General features: G+C 41.4%; 1 protein-coding gene across 2 annotated transcripts in view; it reads right to left on the reverse strand.

Annotated features, from left to right (window-relative positions):
• The window catches only part of GAREM1 (GRB2 associated regulator of MAPK1 subtype 1), a 101187-nt gene that overhangs the window by 77790 nt on the left and 3655 nt on the right, over positions 1-19742 (reverse strand). The window contains exon 2 of one of the 2 annotated variants that reach the window (XM_021525726.3): positions 504-644. In XM_021525726.3, coding sequence (XP_021381401.1) covers positions 504-644 — 141 coding nt within the window. Of the gene's footprint in view, positions 1-503; positions 645-19742 lie in introns of those variants that run through there. The other variant, XM_085572061.1, reaches the window with a different exon arrangement.

The following is a 19742-nucleotide window of genomic DNA, read 5'->3' on the forward strand; positions in this document are numbered from 1 at the left end:
TTAGTTGGATCATAGCTACTTGGAACAACAGTATTACTCTATCACTCAAGAAGGCATAGACAAGGCACTACTGAGGAGCATTAGTTTAAAACTGCAGCAATATTATGAAGACTCCCTGGTGTTCAACATGGCAACATCAGAAAATCCCCCCAGGCTTGAATATACTATCTATTGCATCTTTGACCAAACATTTCAAGGCAATTTCAAACTTTCACACTTGTGTCTCCACATTCACACATGAGAAGTGCTGGCAACTCATTATGCTCAAATTGAAATCAATTCCTCTACACAGCTACGTGTTATGTCAATGTGTTGCTCAATGAAATACATCTATTTAGCCGCCCTGCAAGTAAGCATCTCTTGCTCTGTAACATAACTAAAAAGTTAACTCACAGACAATGGCATGAGAGGCTTAGCTTCACACTCTCAAATATAATGATCAGTATAAGTGGCAGGAAATTAATTATTTTTGAATTTGTATTTCAGGTCAACATTAGCTTTACCTGCATAATGTACAGGGATTTCTATCTTTGGCCCTATGACGTAGTGACCCTCCTCCAGACTGTGAGCTGTAATTGTTGTCCACTGCCGACACGAATGAATCAGAAGATAATCGTTCTCCCGAAGACCTTCTATAGTTTCTCCTGTAAAACAGATATAGAGTTTTTTTAAAAAATAAAACAAACCACACTTATTGCATGATGACTTAGGAAAGCATCACAACAAGCATTTTATTCTTATTGGTGTTTATTTTTTCCCAGACTTTTTGATAATTAAAAATTCAGTTAAGTTAATTTCAAGTCTGTCCAGTATTCACTTTTACAACTTAAATACCTTACCTTCCAGAAAACAAACATGAAGCAAAATACCTCAGTGCATGCACACAAAGCATAGAGATGCAATCCAGATTACTGATTAGTCGCTCTGGGGCTCCTTTTTCAACTTTCTGCATAAACACACTTTTCATATTTCTATTTTGGTCTCCCTATCTCACTTGATACAAATACCCAAGAGGTCCTTTACTTTTTAAATAAAGGAAAAAAAAAATCCAACGCATTTTCATATTTTAAAAGAGAAGCATCACATTAGCATACAGTACTAACTGGATATCACACTTTCAGATCCAGATATTTCATCTTTGTCATTCTATCCCTTTGCAAGCCACTGCTTAATTAGCCATTCAGATGTCTATAAACTTAATCCTATCACTTAAGGAAGAGAAATGAATAAATAATTATTAAGAAAAAAATTCACAAACCTCTAAGTCCCATATCAGACTGAAATTCAACCAGAAGCCTACCCAGACAATGTGTTGCTCACCTTCTTAAGGCACTCTCTTATATTCTTGCACTCTGGTGTCTGTCAAACCCATCCTAAACACAGCCAAAGATCCAGCTCTCCTTTCTTCCCTTGCCCCTCACAGCTTTGCATTTCTGCAGAGTATCCTACCTTGTTCTACAGTTTGCAGTGTGTGATCAGGTCTAGAGTGCTCTGCTAGGTTTTTCAGCAGCTGCAAGAGCCATATTAGACAGACCACTTAAAGTGCCAGCTACACATCTCAGGCGTGATATGAAATATGAACAAAATTTCACAGAGCAGGAAACTGCTCTGTGCATCATCACAGAACTGCTCTTACACACCTGCAGTCCTGCTCAGTACACTTCTGCATTAAGCACACAAAAACCAGCCTTTCTCCAGGTGTCTTTGAAGCAGTCACTTGGACTTTCAAGAGCACTCAGTAGACACTAAACACGGTCCAAGAATAATGAAACTAAGTTTCATTTTCCTCCTCTCCCACCAGCCCTCTGCAGTTACAGCCAAAAATAACGCAAATAGTTTAGCCCCAGAATCAAGTTTGGACAAAACCCATCCCTTCAGCTACTACAACAAACTGAACTTTCTCCACCTTGTCCTGATATTCCTAAAATTTAGTGGAAGAATGAGAATTTCCTCAGGCTGGGGCAGCAGCCATTTCCTCTGTTCAATCTCTGCAGAGGAGAGCTACTTCCCACTGAGCTTTTTTTCTGCCCACAACAGGCACTCTTCCACCGTAGGCAACAGCTTCTACATAGCCCATTCCTGCCTGATTTCATGCTCCCATTCTATCAGAAAGCACCCTCCTACACGATTTTAAACAGAGCAACTGGTCTGTGTGAGAATTGTTAAGATTTTAAATCAGAAGAGAGCATTACGACCATCTGCTCTGACACCCTTTGGCCACAGGACTCTGCTTGTTTCCTCCAGAAACTTGGATCTGGCTAAACAAGGGAGAGACATGGCCAAACCTGCAGAGCCCAGTAGATGTACTTCCATGGGTCTGCTGTTCCATGGCCTGTTAAACCTTAAAATATTCCTGCTTTGCCCATTTGTGTCTTTAACTTATAACCATGGGTAAACTACTATGATGGAAGTGTAGAGGAGAAACAAAAAAACCCAAATTAATTAAGAAGTCAGAAGGTATACAAAACTGCTTTGTACCAGTTATTCTTGCTCCTATGAAAGTACATTTCTAGGTTTCCTTCTTTTCCACAGAAAGTAGCTTCCAGGTAAACAGGCCATTTCATGAACTGGTTTCCAGTTGTCCCTTGGACCAAAGCAAGCTGCTTAATACCAATTCCTGATCCCTGGGAAGCACCACCCCTCCACCCACAGCACACTGGGATAAGTGTTATTGTAAAGCCTGCAGAAAAGTGGTAAAATTACCATGCAGCACCAGGGAATTCTTTTCCCATCCCTATCTTGAGAGAAATTCAGATATATTTTGCTGAAGGAATTACTCATCTGCAAAGTTTTAACAAATTATCAGACCTAGAGTATCTCCTGTTTTCTGCTCACAGGGCAACCTCTAATATGTATAAAAATTATCTTTGGCTTTCTGCAAAGCTTTATGATTTTGAGGGAAAGCACAATAATAATAACAACAATAACAGTAATAATAATAATAAATGGTGTTATTTGAAACTCATGCTTCAGTTTTGAGAGCTACAGTCATGCTTCCTATAATCTGTGGCAACAAGTAATTTTTCTGTCCCACAACAAAATCCAACCAATGATACCTAAGGGAAGACCTAGTATTTTACTACTTTCACTGACAGTGGTGAACAAATTTTGAATAAAACACAAAGCATTTCTCATATACATTTTTTCTGCCTTGCAATCTGTAGGTATAATTTCAGAATATTACCTAAAGGGAGGCTGGACTCAACATCCAGGATTGCAGGAAAATAATTATAGTATGGGTCACCCTCGAAGAATCTGAGGAAGATATTCTCAGGAAAATAAAGACACCCATTATGAAGAGGTGCTTCCAGCCATGGCTCACATGCTGCGATCTGTTTAAGTGGTTGCTCCACTAAAACTGGGTGGGACAGGTGAGTGTAAAAAGAGATTAGTAAGGCAGGCCCAAGAGTGACTACATAATTGAGTCTGCAGCTGGAAGTAGCTGTATTTTTTTTAAACAGAACCTTGGAAACCACAATTCTCATTACACCAATTATTTGCTGCAACTGATTACATCGGAAATGAATGTTGTGCTTTGCCACAGGAGACTGGAGGAAACAAGGTGAAGCAGATGTGACAAGGAGTTGACACTCCCCTTGGCTCCTTAACAAAGGGCAGGTCTGTCCTTACCAAGCCCTGACCTTTCTCAAGCATTGGTGAGACAGATTCCTGGAGTTTGCTTGGAAGAGGCTCCCTGTCACCAAGGGATTAATGGACTCTCAAAAACACCTGGCTAACCATGGTCTCCAAGCTATGCAAGGAAAATGTGACTGAGCACAACAAAGCAACTCACTTCTTTCTTCCCTTTTCTTCTACTCTGTCTCCCCATAAGAATTGCTCACTGATTATGAAGTGCTTTCTTTTTGAAGGGGAGGACCTTCCAGGCTGGAGACCCCTCTAACCCTTGCTACATGATTCCTGGCCCAGCCCAACCCAGCCCTGGCTGAGTTATCCCTTTACACCTTTCTCAGCCAACCATTCCTTGCAAAACAGCCACACACATTCAATCTGATTTCCCCCTGCTGCAGTGGCACAAGTTGTGCAAGCCTTTCATTAATCACATTTTAGCTGTGTGGGAGAGAACTCGGCAGCCCTCACATTCACCAGCTATGCAACTTGGTTCTCACCTATTCCACACGCTCCTAGGCTGCTGCTTACATAAAAATAAGACGCCATGTGAAAACAGAGAACACAGGCCACTCATCTTTAGTAACAGTTTTGTCTCTTATGATCCAGTATGGATTAGCTGCTCTATCTTTTCACCCTCTCCTCCCTGCCCCACATGCCTGCAATATAATTAAACCACTACAAAGAATCTACAGGCAAATACTTGTGCTGGTCTTTTACCCCACCAAATAAAAGTCAAGAGAAGCAATGAACTACCACATGCAATTCCCCACCTTTCCCCAAGTTGCCTACCTCCTTCCAAAATATGAGTCAAGTTTATTCATAATAATGCCTGAGATTAAGACACCCACGATTCGCTAGCAGCTCCTAAACCCTAAATCAAGTGTCAACACCCATCCTTGCCTGAGACAAAAAGCCTCATACCTCTCAACTAAAAACTCAACCAGTATGTTCCAACACAAGCTGACCTCCCACAAGCACTCTGACCACAATCAGGATTTGAGTACTTCACTTTGCACCACCAAAGCAGCACTGCAATAGGTCTTCAGGTGTTCATTGCAAATAAGATTCACTATCATTTTTTAATTGCATAACCAATTTCTGTACAATTCCTGAAACCCTCTACAGTATTGCCAATACCACGCTTGTTGAAGGGTAGTTGCAGGGGAAACATGGATCAGGATAGGAAAATCATTCAAATGTTGATACAGGCATTACAAAATGGTAATTCCTTAATCAGGAGTTCCATGCTTATTAAATATTATCTACATTACATACCAATACTACTTTAATATTTCTTTCCAGTTCCAAAACTGGATCATCCACATTTGGCAAATCTTGGCTCTGTCATTGTAAACATTCCAATTTCAATTTAACAGCTAACAACTGTAGCAAGACTGATGAAGGAGAAAGAGGATACCTTCACCTATAAATTCAGAGATGAAATTATGTCTTCACCTGTACTTTTTGAGACCCAGGTGAGAAAACAGAAATCAATTGCATGCAGGGGCTGACTTTATATATGTCTATGCTACAGCACAGAAAAAAAGTGGTATCTTTTGAAAAGAGACATTTCTGCAAGTTGTTGCCACTGCTTACTTTCTAAAGACATATACATTTTTATTTAGTTTAGCATTTCAGAATTCCAAAATGTCTATGAATTTCCCCAAAGCCTTGGGAGAAGAACTGAAGACCACTTCAGTTTTGAAGGGTCTGAGCACTCCTGTCTCTTCTTTGCTTCCTCCTGGATCACAGAATATCTCAAATTTGAAGGCACCTGTAAGGATCATCAAGCTCAATTGCTCATTTCTCACAGGATTGCCTAAAATGAAACCATATGGGTAAGAATCATAAGATGCTCCTTGTACTCTGACAGGTTTAGTGCTCTGACCACTTCAATGGAAAGCCTATTCCAGTGACTGAACACTCCCTCAGAGAAGAGCCTTTTCCTAATACCCCATTATAGTCCACAAAAGAAAACTCACACAGGTCCCACATACTCTGCTTGCCAAAGACAACAATGACTTTTCAACACCAACCACTAAAGAAAATTCATGAAACAAATGAAAAGAACCAACCAATGAACCACCCAACAATCCAACACCAAAACTTTTACAGTTCTCCTCCTAATATTGGGAAAACTAACATTCAAGTCACTGCAAAATGTTCAGACTAATATGACTCACTTACTCACAGAAACTACACAGCTAAAAATAGGCAGTGATGTACAGGAATATAAATGTTTTATAATGCCACATACTTTGTCATTGTGGCTAAGAGTTTGCATCACTGCCTTAAAGCACAAGCTTTGTGTCTGGAGACATTAAAATAGTAGGTAACAAGGTATTCAGAGAAAGAGAAATCGCCGTATGCAAGGTTCCAGTAATGGAAGAGATTCCATTTACACACACCAGATGAGCTAGATACCATTTCCTTCTGCCAGGAAGATGGTTGTGGACACATTCCACTCATCTCATTCATCACAGAAGACTGCAAAGTGAGCTTAGTGCTGTCCCCCCTGCACATCAGCTCAAGCATGCTCAACCTGCTCTTTCTGGAACGAAGCGGCTTACAGAAAAGAATCAGGAGCTCACAAGAAACTTAAGATGGCTTTTGTGAAATAACTGATGAAAAAGATGCCTGTGAAAACCCCAGGGAAAACTCGGCATGACTTAGGGCCATGTGTTTTCATTAAGCCTGAACACCATCTGCATGCAAAGTAACAGATGCTGTACAATTAAGTGCATCACCCGGACTGTCTTGGTCAGTTAAGTAGGTGGTGAGTTTAATTATTCCATCTAATGTTCCATAATCACATTACATATCATTACATAGAAAAATCTCAGCAATATTAAAAATCATGACTGAGTGCTCAGCCCGGTACCTACCAAAACACACAAAACAATAATATCCACCTTATTCCCCTTTGAGTTTGCACTAACATTTGCTAGGAATTACATGTTAACTGGAAAAAGAGGTGGCTGGCTGGTCAGATGAGCACCTATGCTGTGAAATAATTGGTCAGAAACATCAGCATGCGTCTAGTGTTAGAAGGAAAGAGGTTTATCTGGCAACAACAGAAAGCTAAGAGAAAGCAAAACTATCAGAAGCCAGAAAAAAGAAAGAAATTAGGTTCTCACTTATTCATCATGCACCCATTGCACTGAGGAGCCCTAGTCACACACTATCTGCTTCACTGGGCATGCAGCTTCCCTGGACTTTCCCAAGCTGAGGACCAAACAAGCCATGTATTAAGATAAACCTTAACATTACCCTACCCCATCATGAAAACAAAAGGACAGCCCCAGACAGTATGAAATGAAGTTACAATCTATGTCTTGTTTAAAAAAATAAAAGTACTACAGACTTGCATGGCTCTGTGCAAAGAGATGTTCTGGGTCAGAGGGAGGTCACACTGCTAGCACAAATATAAATGCCAGTGCTGCTTTTTCATGGCAAAATAAGAAATCTACAAAATCTGGCATTAGCAAACTAATAAAAGCTGTTGTGTTTCTAGAAAGGCAAATTTGTGTTTCAACAGATACAGCTAGTCACATAGCTCCCACACAAGGTAACACCTTAAGATGAATTCAATTTCTTTTCATCTTATTGGGAGATCCACAGAAGGTAACAGATGAAGCCAAGGCTTCCTCTCAGCACAAAAGCTTGGGGGAGACCCCATCTAAAAATGGGAAGCTCAAGGCTGAGCAGTGATGAGACAGTGATGAGACACCTGAAGAGACCACACACAGGCCAGAAACACCCAGCACCTGTGAGCAGCTGTGAAGTGCAGGCATCACACACACACTTCAGTCTCCTTGGCAATGAGGGTCTGGGAGCACCACAGGTACCTACAAGTCTTTCCAAGGTAAGCTTTGCAGTACCACCCGGTGTTAAAACAAGGCTGGGTACCGCAGCATTCTTTTATCTTGAAAAAAAATAAGAAAAGATCAATTACAAGAGGCATTCTTATTTGAGAGCGTTTGTTTCCCTCACTGGTGGGCTAATCCTTTACATAATCTTCAAAGAGGTCTCAGCACTTTAGCTCTTCTTAGCCAGTTGTTTGTTTGGGCTTTTGATTTTTTAAACGACAACACAACAAAAAACAAGGCATAACATCCACAAAAAAACAGCAGATGGAAAATTCTTGTCCCACACAAACCAAGTAAGCCAAAACAAAAAGATGTACACCAGGCTGCATCACAAAGAACATTCACTGTTAATTTGAATTTGTACTCATTTGTTTCAGGGACACGCAGAAGCACCAGTAGAGCTCAAGCAGCACTGCACTGAGTTTGTTGCTTTCGTGCTATTAAGAATACAAGTTCTCTGAAAAAACATACACAAAAAAAGCCTCAGAGTGTTAGCATGGGCAACAAGCTACTGAAAGAGACCTCCAAGTTCCTTACAACAGTGCACAGGACAGCTTCCATCCGGCTTGCACAGTGCTGTCAACACATGATCCTTCACCACCTCCAGCACTCAGCTGTATGACTGCCGCAGCATTTCACTGGCACAACAGCTGCCTCTTCTCCTACAGATCATTTCACTGATACTTAGAGCTTTCTTCTATTATAATGATGAGTTTAGGATTTACGTTTCGGGTGAAGAAACAAAGTTTTTGCTAATTCTGAATATTTAAATTAGGACAAATTATTTTATTATTATTTAGCAGGCTGTGTCACCTCTCCTTATGAGAACTTCCTCTGAACTCTGAGGGAGGGTGAAGGGAGCAAGTCAAACCTTTTGTTTTCTGCACACTGCATCATACTGCAGACTATCTGCTGGGGTTTTATCTATGGAGACACACCTCAATGAATGTCGAAGACTAATAAATATTAAATTAGGGTGGTTTGCTTGCTTAAGCTTTGGCACTGTCCTCCATTACTGAGTCAAATTTCCATTGAGCTTTTCAGCCTGTCAGTGCTACTTCTTCAGCAAAAGCACTGGTCTGTGATATAGGTCAGCAGAAAAAGTTCATTAGGTAGAGAAGAGCACCTGAATTTTTCAGTCTGAAGTAGCAAAGGAAATTTGTAGGGAAAAATTCACATCATTGTAATGTCCCTTAAAGGAAGGGGAAGAAAACCCCAGAAATATTTTGCTACATGATGAAGCCCACTTGTAGCAACATTAGACCTACAAAAATTAATTTTTTTTTATATCACTATTACTGAACAGATGCTCAAAGGAGCTACTCTTGCATTAAATGCCTAATGGAAGAGAAGTAGAAAGAGCATGCAATTGTAAAAGACACTACTACTACTGAAGAAAAGCTTTCTCAGAAAGCCACTTCATGTTATCAGTCTGACTTTCTGATTCCATACAGAAACAAAAAAAAGTTGATTAAAAAATTAAAATCAAGCTGATCAGAGAAACTTCCCTTGTTTAAAAGAAAGCATAGCAACTTGTGTGGGAGTATATCATGCAAAGTTTAAATACCGACTGCCAGTAAGTTAAAAGAGCAAATATTATCATTTCTAGGAGCAAATATTGTAGTTTCTAGGAGTACGATAAAAAAAAACCAACAAAAACAACAACCCAACCAAAACAAACCACATTAAAATTTAAACATCTCAGGGCTATATAATGTAGTGTACTAAATTTTTAATTTAAAGTGGGCAGATTCATTAGGCAAGCCTGACAATGGTCTCAACTGACTTCCAATGTCTGAGCATAGTGGAAAAGATGAAAACAGAAGGTTCTGTACCAGCTACACAATCTTGTGAGCTTTCAACACAGAGATCTAGAATAATATTCCACTTACATCTAGGGCTATTGGTAATCAGCCTCACTTCTCAGTTTCCTTTCTTCTCAAAAAAATTCCCAAATAGTTTTCAATATGTGCTTCCATTTAACACTTCAATTCCTGCAGCACATTCAATTGTGCTGCTTCCCATTACCTGGATCAACGAGCATTTCTGTCATGATTGAAACTGCAACTTAAAACTCCTCTCCCCAAAAAAAAATAAACCCCAAGTAATACTGACTTGACCATTCAACAGCAGCACAGACTTCATGTCTTCCAGTGAGTGAAAAGTTTCCTTTGACAGCATAAGGATTCATACTTAATTTGATTTTAGGATGACTTACATTCTTATTTCTTTTGCTAAAAACAAGAAGTGGGGAAAAGTTGTAAGCATGGAAATTCAGGCATTAGTCAAAATTCTTCTGTGCTGTCTGTCAGATTAAGACTCAACCTACTGATGTTCAGAGTTGCTTTTTAACTACAAAAGAATTTAAAAAATATTTTAAAAATATTTTTGTTTGAGAGCTAGGCATCAAAGCCAGCTCAGGTTGTGCCTCACAAACTCAACAACAATTTTACATCATCTCCACATTAATTCACTGCAGAGACAATGTAGGAAATATCCATGAGATGTGTCAACCTATCCAATGCTGCCCAAAAGCTGCTCATCTGCAGCAAGGTCTGCCACCAGCACTTACATTTGTCTCCACCTTGGATGGTGGAGAGAGGGACACTGTATCCTCCTGCAGCTTCAGGGAGAGCCAGGCAAGATCCATCTACCCAAGGAATAGTTTGTCCCAGATGAAGCCTCTTGCCACTGTACACCTCAGATGAAACACAGCTGCTGTTGGCTGCACTGCAACAATTTTCAGTTGTCTGAACAGGGAATCCAGCTTGCTTCACTGACCCTAACTGCTCAGCAAGGAAGGAGCAAGGACAGCATCACCCAGAGTGCCTTATATTACTACCTGGGGTACTTTGTGCATTGATGTAATCCTTCAGCCTCACAGTACTGATCAGACTTTGCTCTGGGCAACCATTAAATATTTCACAATCAAGAGAAAGGAGATAAAGCTTTATTTCTGCAATTTCCATTCCTTCTGCAAAAGCCTGATAAAATCAAATTGCTTCAATCCAACTGATGCTGAACTTAAGCTATCACCCATTAATACCTAACAAGAGAGCAGAGACTCCCAACCACCAATTCTTTTCATGCCTGCCAGCAAGAAGACAGATTTATTTCTCTAGGATTAGCATTTTGCTATTGGAATGACTGGATATACTAGTACTGTCGTAACAAATCAGCATAAACCATAATCTCATTACAAAGCTATGGGACAGATTAATCCGCTGAAAAATCCAGTTTGTTCCAAGGCAAGCTTTTCCCTAGCTGCAAATACACAAAGACAGCATCTCAGTGAGTCTTCAAAAAAACCTGTTTGACCTACTGCAGGGAGGAGAAGGAGAAATATTTTAAATAAGCACTAAGTGGAATTTTGGTGCCACTACCACTGATGGTAAACTCTCTGCTGACTTCAGCAATCTCACAGTTTGAACCTTGGCATCTTGCTTTCTTTGCGTTCATAAGAAAATTAGTGAGAAAAAAAAGAAAGAGTAGTAACAACACAGATTTCATTGAGCTTTGTTTGTGTTTATTTCAAGCCTTCAGAACTAACATCCCAGAATGAGAAACCTTACTTTTTATGAATTCAAGCCAAACAAGCCAAAACACATCTTTCAACACAGACTGCTCTTCACTCCCACACAGGGGGAAAAAACCACTCAGTACAACAACATCTTAACATTCACATTGCAAAGCAGAGTAACTTTCTGTTGCTACCATAATTACTCTTCTTATTAATATTGAGCATTATCAGATGCAACTGCAGATTTCTGTATCCTCATGACAGATTTAATTCTATGATTGTTCAAACAAAACAGTCAAACACCATGGTTACTTACAACAGTCTAGAAAATATCAGCAATTCTTTAAACTATTCTGATATTCTGCAACATGTTGAATACCTGCCAACTATTAGTGGCAACTATTTGTCATTGTAAAAACAAGGAAGGAAAAAAAAATCATAAAACCACTCAATTCCTTAAAAAAATGAGACTCTTACAGAAGAGACCACTCTGCTTTTGAAGTCACCTAAGATCACAAATCTCTGTGCTGAGAAAAACAGCAAGGAATGACAAGTTTAACTGCACTTAAAATGATTACAGGTTAGAAATATTGAGGAGAAAGCTAACTAAGCTTTTCATTGCATCCAAGAGAGGTTCCAGCTTAGTTTATTGTTACCTTAGGGAGCGAGAGAAAGGAATTATGTTGATCCCATAGGTAGTTAATTTTCCATTTTGAATTCTCACAGCCAAAGTCGAAGGGGTAAAAAAAGTTAAAATGTTTATCTGCCCTTTGCAATGAAGGCACCAGGCCTGGAAATGAAGAATGCAAAGAGTAGCTTTCAAAAGCAGTCTGATAGGTAAAGAGAATAACAGCATTACCTGACCAAAGGAAAAACACAGCAGTAATGAGACCTCTGAGCAGTTTGCTGCCACACAAATAAGTTCCTTTAAATATTTCATTCAGAGAACTGAGGTTCTCTTTCACCAGAGGCAGGCATTCCTCATTGTAGAGAGCTCTTGCTCAGATGTGTCTATAAATACTGTGAGGTCCACTGGAGGACACACTTCCAGGTGCTTGTTTAGCATCAGGTGCCCAGCTGGAGAAGGTTAATACTTAAAGAGGTGGGAGGTCAGAATTTAGCATTGCACTTAACAAACTCCACTGACTTCCCATTTATGTCCGAGCACAGCTACAGAGTGGTTGCTTCAGCTGATCAAGCCAGAGGCAGCTGCACACCTTTGCTGCTGCACAGGTCTTGGGCAGTGAGGTCAGGGAAGGCTGGGTAAAGCTCCCCTGAGCTGGGATGAAGATGAAGACAATGTTAACCCTACCAACCTCATGGATTTAAGAGCTAGAATTTGATCCCAGATTGCCCTGGCAGACAGAGAAACAGTCTATTCATTCAGACTTTTCCTGGGCACAGCATGAGAGCTGGGGAGCTCTCATTGACAGTTATTTATAATTAGATGATATTTTAAAATAGCATCCAAGTAAACATGCTCTATCCTCTCATTATCTATCCCAAGTCCTAAAGGGACTCTATGGCACTTTGTGTTGCACAGCAGTGATCCCTGCTTGAACTCAAGGCATCTTGGACAAGCTCCCAATTAAAAATAAGTAGCCCAAATGCAGGAGCTGCTCAAGCATAGTTTTCTTTGGCTTTCAAAGAACTGATCATTAAAATTTAATTTGTCTCTCATCTTTCTTGCAGCCTGGGTTAAGGACGAAATAAAAACAGCTGGAAGTGAACAAAAGTTCAGCTCTGCTCTGAAGTGGGGTTGCCACCTGGCTGCTTGCCCAGTGGCCTGGCCCACCTCCCTGTGCCCTCACAGGCTGAGCAGGCACTAATGGGTTGTGCACACATGGCACCTGATTGTTGGAGCTGCCATTGCCTCTGCATTTTAGCCACATCCACCCTACCCCTTCTGCTCAACCTGGAAAAATTCAAGTATCACTAATAGGCAGGCAATGCCTCTTCAAACGTGGGCTGACTGCATACAGAGACAGAAGTATGGATGGTCAATTCTAATTAGGCACCTCTTTGGTCTGCTTACATCCTGGAACAGTATTTGAGTATTATGGGAATACTAACAAGAGGAACACATTCAAAGCAGCCCTACATCTTTTCTGATTAAAAACAGTCTTAATCCTGAATGCAGTTTATTTCCATTGTTTCAGAGAAATCTATACTTCAGCTGTAAAGCATAAGAAGAATGGATTTGCTTTTAAATAAAATGTAAGAGACAAGTGAATAACAGAACTTAACAGCTCTCGGATAATATTTCTATCAACTTAAGAAGGTACACACACAAAAAAACCCAAAAAAACCCCACCCTCCTGTGGAAAGGAAAGCTTTTACTTTTGGTAAGCAGTAGAACACAGTGAATAAGAAAAGCCCATCATGCCTCACTCTCCCCTTGAGGGCACATTTATCTTTGCCCACAGGCAATTTGGTCTTAAGATATTTTGTTATATATTGACAGGAATCCAAATGATATTTGACATTGCAACCCATAAGACATGCAACAGAAAACTCTTCTCCAGCCTGCCCTACATTCGGCTGCAGTGCTGTTACAGCTGTGCTGCTGGTCTGCAGCCACATCCTGGCTCCAGGGGTTGCAGCAACTCATGTGTGTCACTACATTTTGTATTTTCAGCCCTCTCACCTCTCTGAGTCACACATGTGCAGATACTTTTTATATTTTCCTGCTATGAGTTTTCTGCTTTACGTTCAAAGATTAAGACAGGAAAAAAAAATGTCTGACCATAATGAAATTATGTGAGTGCAACTTGGGTAAGATCTCAGATTTAACTCTATGTGTGTGCCTGTGGCCCCTTCAAAGAGGAAACAGGGCAGTTTGTCCTTTGAATACATAGAAGCCTAAACAAAAACTGTTAAGAAAGAAGCAGGAATAATTAAGTGTTTTGGAAGCCAGTCTTTCAGCAAGGATACACACCTAAGATTCTCCTTTTGGGTCATCACATCACAAATTGACAAGGATTACTATTATTCATACAAATACACAGCATACCCACTCTCATTCTCTAGGTCAAGCCAGAAATCAAGAAGGATTCTGGCTAAGAAAAGGAAGCATTACATGCAAAGCCTATCAATTCACATTTAGTCCTGCCAGCAAAACTCCCTTCACCAAAGTTAAACAAAACATCATATCAGCAGCACAGTGTAGGACTCCACAGGGGGAGATCCCACGTTTTCTGCGCTGATAGCAGCCACCCCTCTGCAGCAGGGAAGGAATTGCAGCTCCTTCTGACAGCAATGAACTGCAATTCTAGCTTCTGCTTCCAGTGACCAGAAACACTAAAGTCTCTAGAAATGCCTAAAATTACTTTGCCTGCTTGCTTTCTCACATTTGGTAGCACATAGGCAGCTACCCCTTCTAGAACACACACAGCAAACACACTGTTCTTTGGTCCAACAAAGACCCTGACTTCCTCCACACTGAGGAAAAAAGAAGAGGGCAGAGCAAAAAGATGGAGGTAGGGAGGGATAGAGAAGCAGAGTTTGCACAGGTGCTGGAAGAAGACAGCACAACAGATGAAGGGGTGAAAGGAAGGACTATCCTATGTGAAGAGAAGAAAGGATATGAGAAGCAGCTCCTTGCACTGCTGCATTCTGCTACTGCTGGACAGTGCTGTGAGTTTTACCTGACAAGCAACCTTGCAACACTTCCTGGAAGCCCAAAAGTGCAGGACAGGGCATGGAAAAATGACACAGGTTGGAGTCAAGGGGTTCCTCGAACCTACCATGCTCTAAAGGGACACACTGAAAGATGCAACAGCTGGCAAGAAGAGATCTGTGCACAAATGCCATTTTCCTCCTCCTCCTCCTGAAAGAAAAAGTTTCCTTCATTTTCCCACCCAAATCTTTTTTTCTTTCTTCTCCAAAATGATGAGATGCCAGGAAGCTACAAGAATAACTTTCGGTGGGGCAAATAAGCAAAACTGCCAGTTGGAACCACAACAACAGAAAAGCTGCAAACTGAAAAACAAACACAGGAGAGGGGGTATCCAAGCATTTGTGGACTACTTGGAAATAGCTCCTGGAAGTTAGTAACTTGAGTATTTAGACTGCATAGCTCTTACAAACCCAGCTGCAAAGCAAACATGCTCTGCTTCAGTCTGGCGCCCAGCTCACGCAGTGCTGAGCAGCAGCCCTGGCAGCACAACACCGAGTCAAGGGCAGCTCTGAAATGACTGCTTATATTGCATGCAGGGACCTTCCTCTACTTGTGCCCTTGGGTCAGCCTTGGGCACACAGCCTGTCCCTTTGGGACAGAGTGAAGCCTTATGCACTCTGTTCAGGGTGGTTAATCTATGTACTCTGTGACACTAGCCCACCTCCTCCTGGCAGAGCAGAACAGTGTCCCCACACAGCCTCTCTCCAGCACATTGCCTTTGGAGTGTGCACACCCCCACTTGTCCCTGGAAACCTGTCACCCATGGAGCCACATCCTTATCCATGCCAGGCAGATGTTTTGCCATGATAGCATCAAGACAGAAGGCAAAGCAGCACACGGCACAAAATGGCCCATCAAAAAGGGCTTTTACTTCTTTACTCAGCTTTTCTTCCCACTCCCCCAGCTCTGACTGTAAGGAGAAATGCCCCAACTTCCTTGTCGCCACCACAGTGTTTTCCCTGCTCATTTCACAAACAGAATTGCAGCATGTTGTGTTTTATATAACATTTGAGTCACTAAGGTTCAGCCCTGGTATGAAGCAACTCCAGTATCAACTTCATCAGGTTGAGCTCTTGGGCATCTTCCAGCCTCTGAGACCATGTTTCAGTCTTTATTCTTGATTCTATTAGAAGCCCAGTGACATTCTCACAGATCAAGGAAATCCACATACATCCAAGTTCTCTGTGATTACAGGATTATAACAACCTGAAAGAAAAACCCCAAAACCAAAAAGGACACTTTTCAAGTAATTTTGCATTTCTTGAATGTTTGCACTTCCAGGAAGCTCCAAGTGACCTTCCCCACAGCAAAAAGATTTGTTGCTTTTCCTGGAAAAATCACCATCCAGTCCTCTGCTGAGTGCACATCAGCCCTTGCCTGGGGGTGCAGAGCTGCAATCCCTGGCACAGGGCTCCCCACACCCCCAAAAACACAGCTCTGGCAGTTATTGCTCGGCATTTCACGTCTTCATCCTAGCTTGATCCACTCAGTGTGCACCTTACAGTCTCAGGAGCATCTCCCTCCACATAACACGCAGGAGTTATGAAGGATGAGGAGGCTGGACTCCACAGCCTCCCCAGCCCAGGAGCATGCAGCACCAAGCCTGGCAGGGCAATCCATCACATAGCAGTGGTACAGGAGATACTGAGACACCACAGCTATTCTTGCTGGTGCAAAGCCTCAGCCAAGCACACAGGTGCCCTGACAAAGCTGTGATTTATTAGTTTTATGCCAACTTGCATACCGCCTCAGAGACTGCAGTGCAGATGCGGCTCTAATCCTCAGCAAAGACACTCTTCAATCTGCTTATACACCTCAATTTTACATTTCTGTGCTAAGCCCTTTAGATGAGCAGACATGGCTTACAGGTGGAGGCACAGTGAAGTTCACTCCACAAGTTTTTCATACTGCAAATGGCATGAAAATCGCAGACCACAAATGCTACGTTAAACTCTTTCCAAAAAGGAGCACCATTAAAAGCAAAAATATTCAGACTTGAAATATTGGCTCACTGAGTTTTATGAAGGTTGGTTTTGAGTCATATGCAATCCACATTAAGATGATGAATATTTTCCTATAGGGGAGAGACTTAAGCTGCCCTAATCCAACCAACTTGTTACTCCTAATGCCAAAAGGAAATACAGCAACACCCATGCCCTTTGCTTCTGACAAACCACCACTGGAATGACTGGAACACACTGCAACTCTTCCCACAACTTCCATCAAATCCTGTTGCACCAGACCATGCTGTCCAATATCCTCCAGCATTTCATCTTGGCATAGCTGCCTTTGCTGGGGCATTACAGGGAGTGCCAGTTCACGTAATCACCAAAGCCAGGAACACCTAGTTCCAGAACAGCACTTACAGACAAAGCAGAAAACAACGAACCCCTTCTTTCCTATGCTAGACTTATACCACTCCTTGCAACAGCAGCATATGATTCATCACACCACATTTGCTTTAAGCTTAGGGGTTTGACTGTTTGAGGCACCTTAATACCTTAGATTTTATGTGTATCTCGTGCTTTATTTGAAAGCTATATGTAATTTAAATGGGGGGGGGGGGGGGGCGGGGGGGGAGTGGAGGAGAACTTAAAGTTATAGCACTTGAATTCCAGTTAAGAAAAGACTAATGGCATTTCACCTTCCAATACCTGAACTACATAATTATCCAGGAAGTGTTTATCCAGTTATGTAAGGCTTTGTGAGGCTTCACAAAGAAGCAAGAAGAAATAAGAGCAATATAACTGTTTTCCATCCTAGCAGCCCTAACACACTACCAAGGGTTCAAATGTCTGGTTAAGAACACACAAGACACACTACTAAAATGGGCATGATGCTGAACTCTGTCTATCTCAGTGGAAGTCCAGGGTACTCCTGGGAACAGGTTTTGCCAAGGTACTGGCCTCCATCTCCAGAAAGGCACAATAATCTTCACAGACACCATTCGGTAGCTGCAGGTTTTAAATGAATTAAAAACTTTTCACTAAAATGTTTCTGGAACACATCTCTGCCAGCAAGGGAAAAGGAAAAAACCAATCCAACCAAAACAAAAACCCAGAAGTAGTATTTAGTGGCAACCTGTCAATTGGTTTTTTTCATTCAATTGTCTTGATGGAAACAGCAGAGCACACAGTGAAGGCAGAAAGAAGAGAAAGCAAGCAGGAGATACTACTGAAATTATTCTTTAATGGCAGAACACACAGTATAAACAGCTGGAGTTTCAAAGCTGTTCAGTACCTAAGGAAGAAAGCAAGCCATGTGGATACAACGTATCTTGAGGATATTTGCTGTCAAATGAAACACCTGTCTTGCCTGCCCCATACATAAGAACTATCACCTACTACACACCTCACTGGACAAGGCAGCCACACCTACAGTTGGCAATCAGATCATGGCCATTAGGAAGGGTCTGAGCATATCTGAAACCTCTTTCTTGGTCTGTTGAAAAGCTTTGCCCTACTCCCACATGATGCCTTTTAAAGATTTATTCAATAGCAGACTACTGAGACATGCTGCACTAGCTTCTCAACAGGAAGAGGTCATTCAAGACAATTAAAGCATGGATAGCAGCATTCAGACCTTTAAAGAATAAGCCTCTTTGTAGTTTCAAAGTATTGTTCAGCTGCACAGATAACCCACATTTGAGGAGTGACGCAATGCAAAATTTTCATTATGTACATGGCCATGCTGTTCTATTGAGTATGATCTTTGATAAGATGTGAGGGTGCTTAGTTTCCAGAACTGGAATCAGCTCTACAGTAACGTGCTGAATAGAACAATAATCCCCTGAACACAATTGAGGCAGATAGTTGTCACCACAAGAAAGTTTTGAAATGGAAGAAAAAAAGAGAACCTGAAATGAAACTAAATAAAATCCATTTGTCCCCAGGAGCAACAGCAGTACAATTCCATCATTCACCTACTACTGATATGCACAGGAGTTCACCTAAGGGTAAGGAAGAAGAAAAACCCCTTTTAAATCTGTTACCCATTTACAGATTTCTCCCTTCTTCATAGCCAGTAATTCTGCCATTTCATCTTACAGTACATTTACAATGCATAAGGAAGAATTTCCTTCACTGCCTTGGTGGCTCATTGAGATCCATCATCTCCTCTGCAGGAAAGTTCAGCATGTTTTCCCTGCCATGCACAGTAGGGAATCACTATTCTATGAGTTGAGGTCAAGTGCCATTATATTTGATCCCAACAGCACCACCACATTTTTTTTTTATCTAGACATCAAAAAAAAAAAAAAAAAAAAAAAAAATCAAAAGACCAGACAGTCTTTTAATCACATAAACCTTAATCTTTGCACACAAACTGGGAATTTCTGTGAACTCGTCCAGTTCATATCCAATATGTGGGTAAAAAGGCTGATCTTTACTTGTGAAAACACATCAAGACTGTCTGGGAAAAAGGGAGTTCCACTAAGAAAAAGAATGACAGGCTCTTAGGAGTCTGAAGGGAGCATAAACTTACAAAAAAAAGCTTAACCTAAAGCTCAGCTCTATGCAAAGTAGTATTTTCCAGATCTTAACCTTGACGGCATTTCTCTTTTACCCTCCAAAATTGTCCAAAATTACCAGAAATGTAAAGCCCTGAGATCACCACGCACAACATCATTTCCTCACTAGCAACAAGGCACAGTCACAGCTTCGCCATCAGCTTTACCTCCTGATGGTCCGAGGAGAGCCAAGCCCAGCCTCACGTGCAGCCCTGGCTCTCCCAGGCCAGCCGTGCTCACCTTTTGCCCCGTTGCAAAAACCACACTGCGATAAGATCTCTTTCTGCCGAGGGTTCCCAGAGCAAAATCTTTCCCCCACTGCACCCACCCACAAGTCTCTCACTGGGGTGGTATTCAGCTGTGACAATGCAAATCGGGACCGGGGGCAGAAAGGGGGGAGGACAGGAAAAACACAGCACAAAGCTCGTTCCTCTCTTGTTCTTCGAGTCTTGCTTCTTTTCATCTGAAAGAGCCCACTCAGTGAATTCCACAGTGTGAGATCAAGTCCATGCATTTTCTCTGGTAGGGTGTTCAGCA

Source organism: Lonchura striata, chromosome 2 (assembly GCF_050655825.1).
Source record: "Lonchura striata isolate lonStrDom1 chromosome 2, ASM5065582v1, whole genome shotgun sequence".
NCBI lineage: Eukaryota > Metazoa > Chordata > Aves > Passeriformes > Estrildidae > Lonchura > Lonchura striata.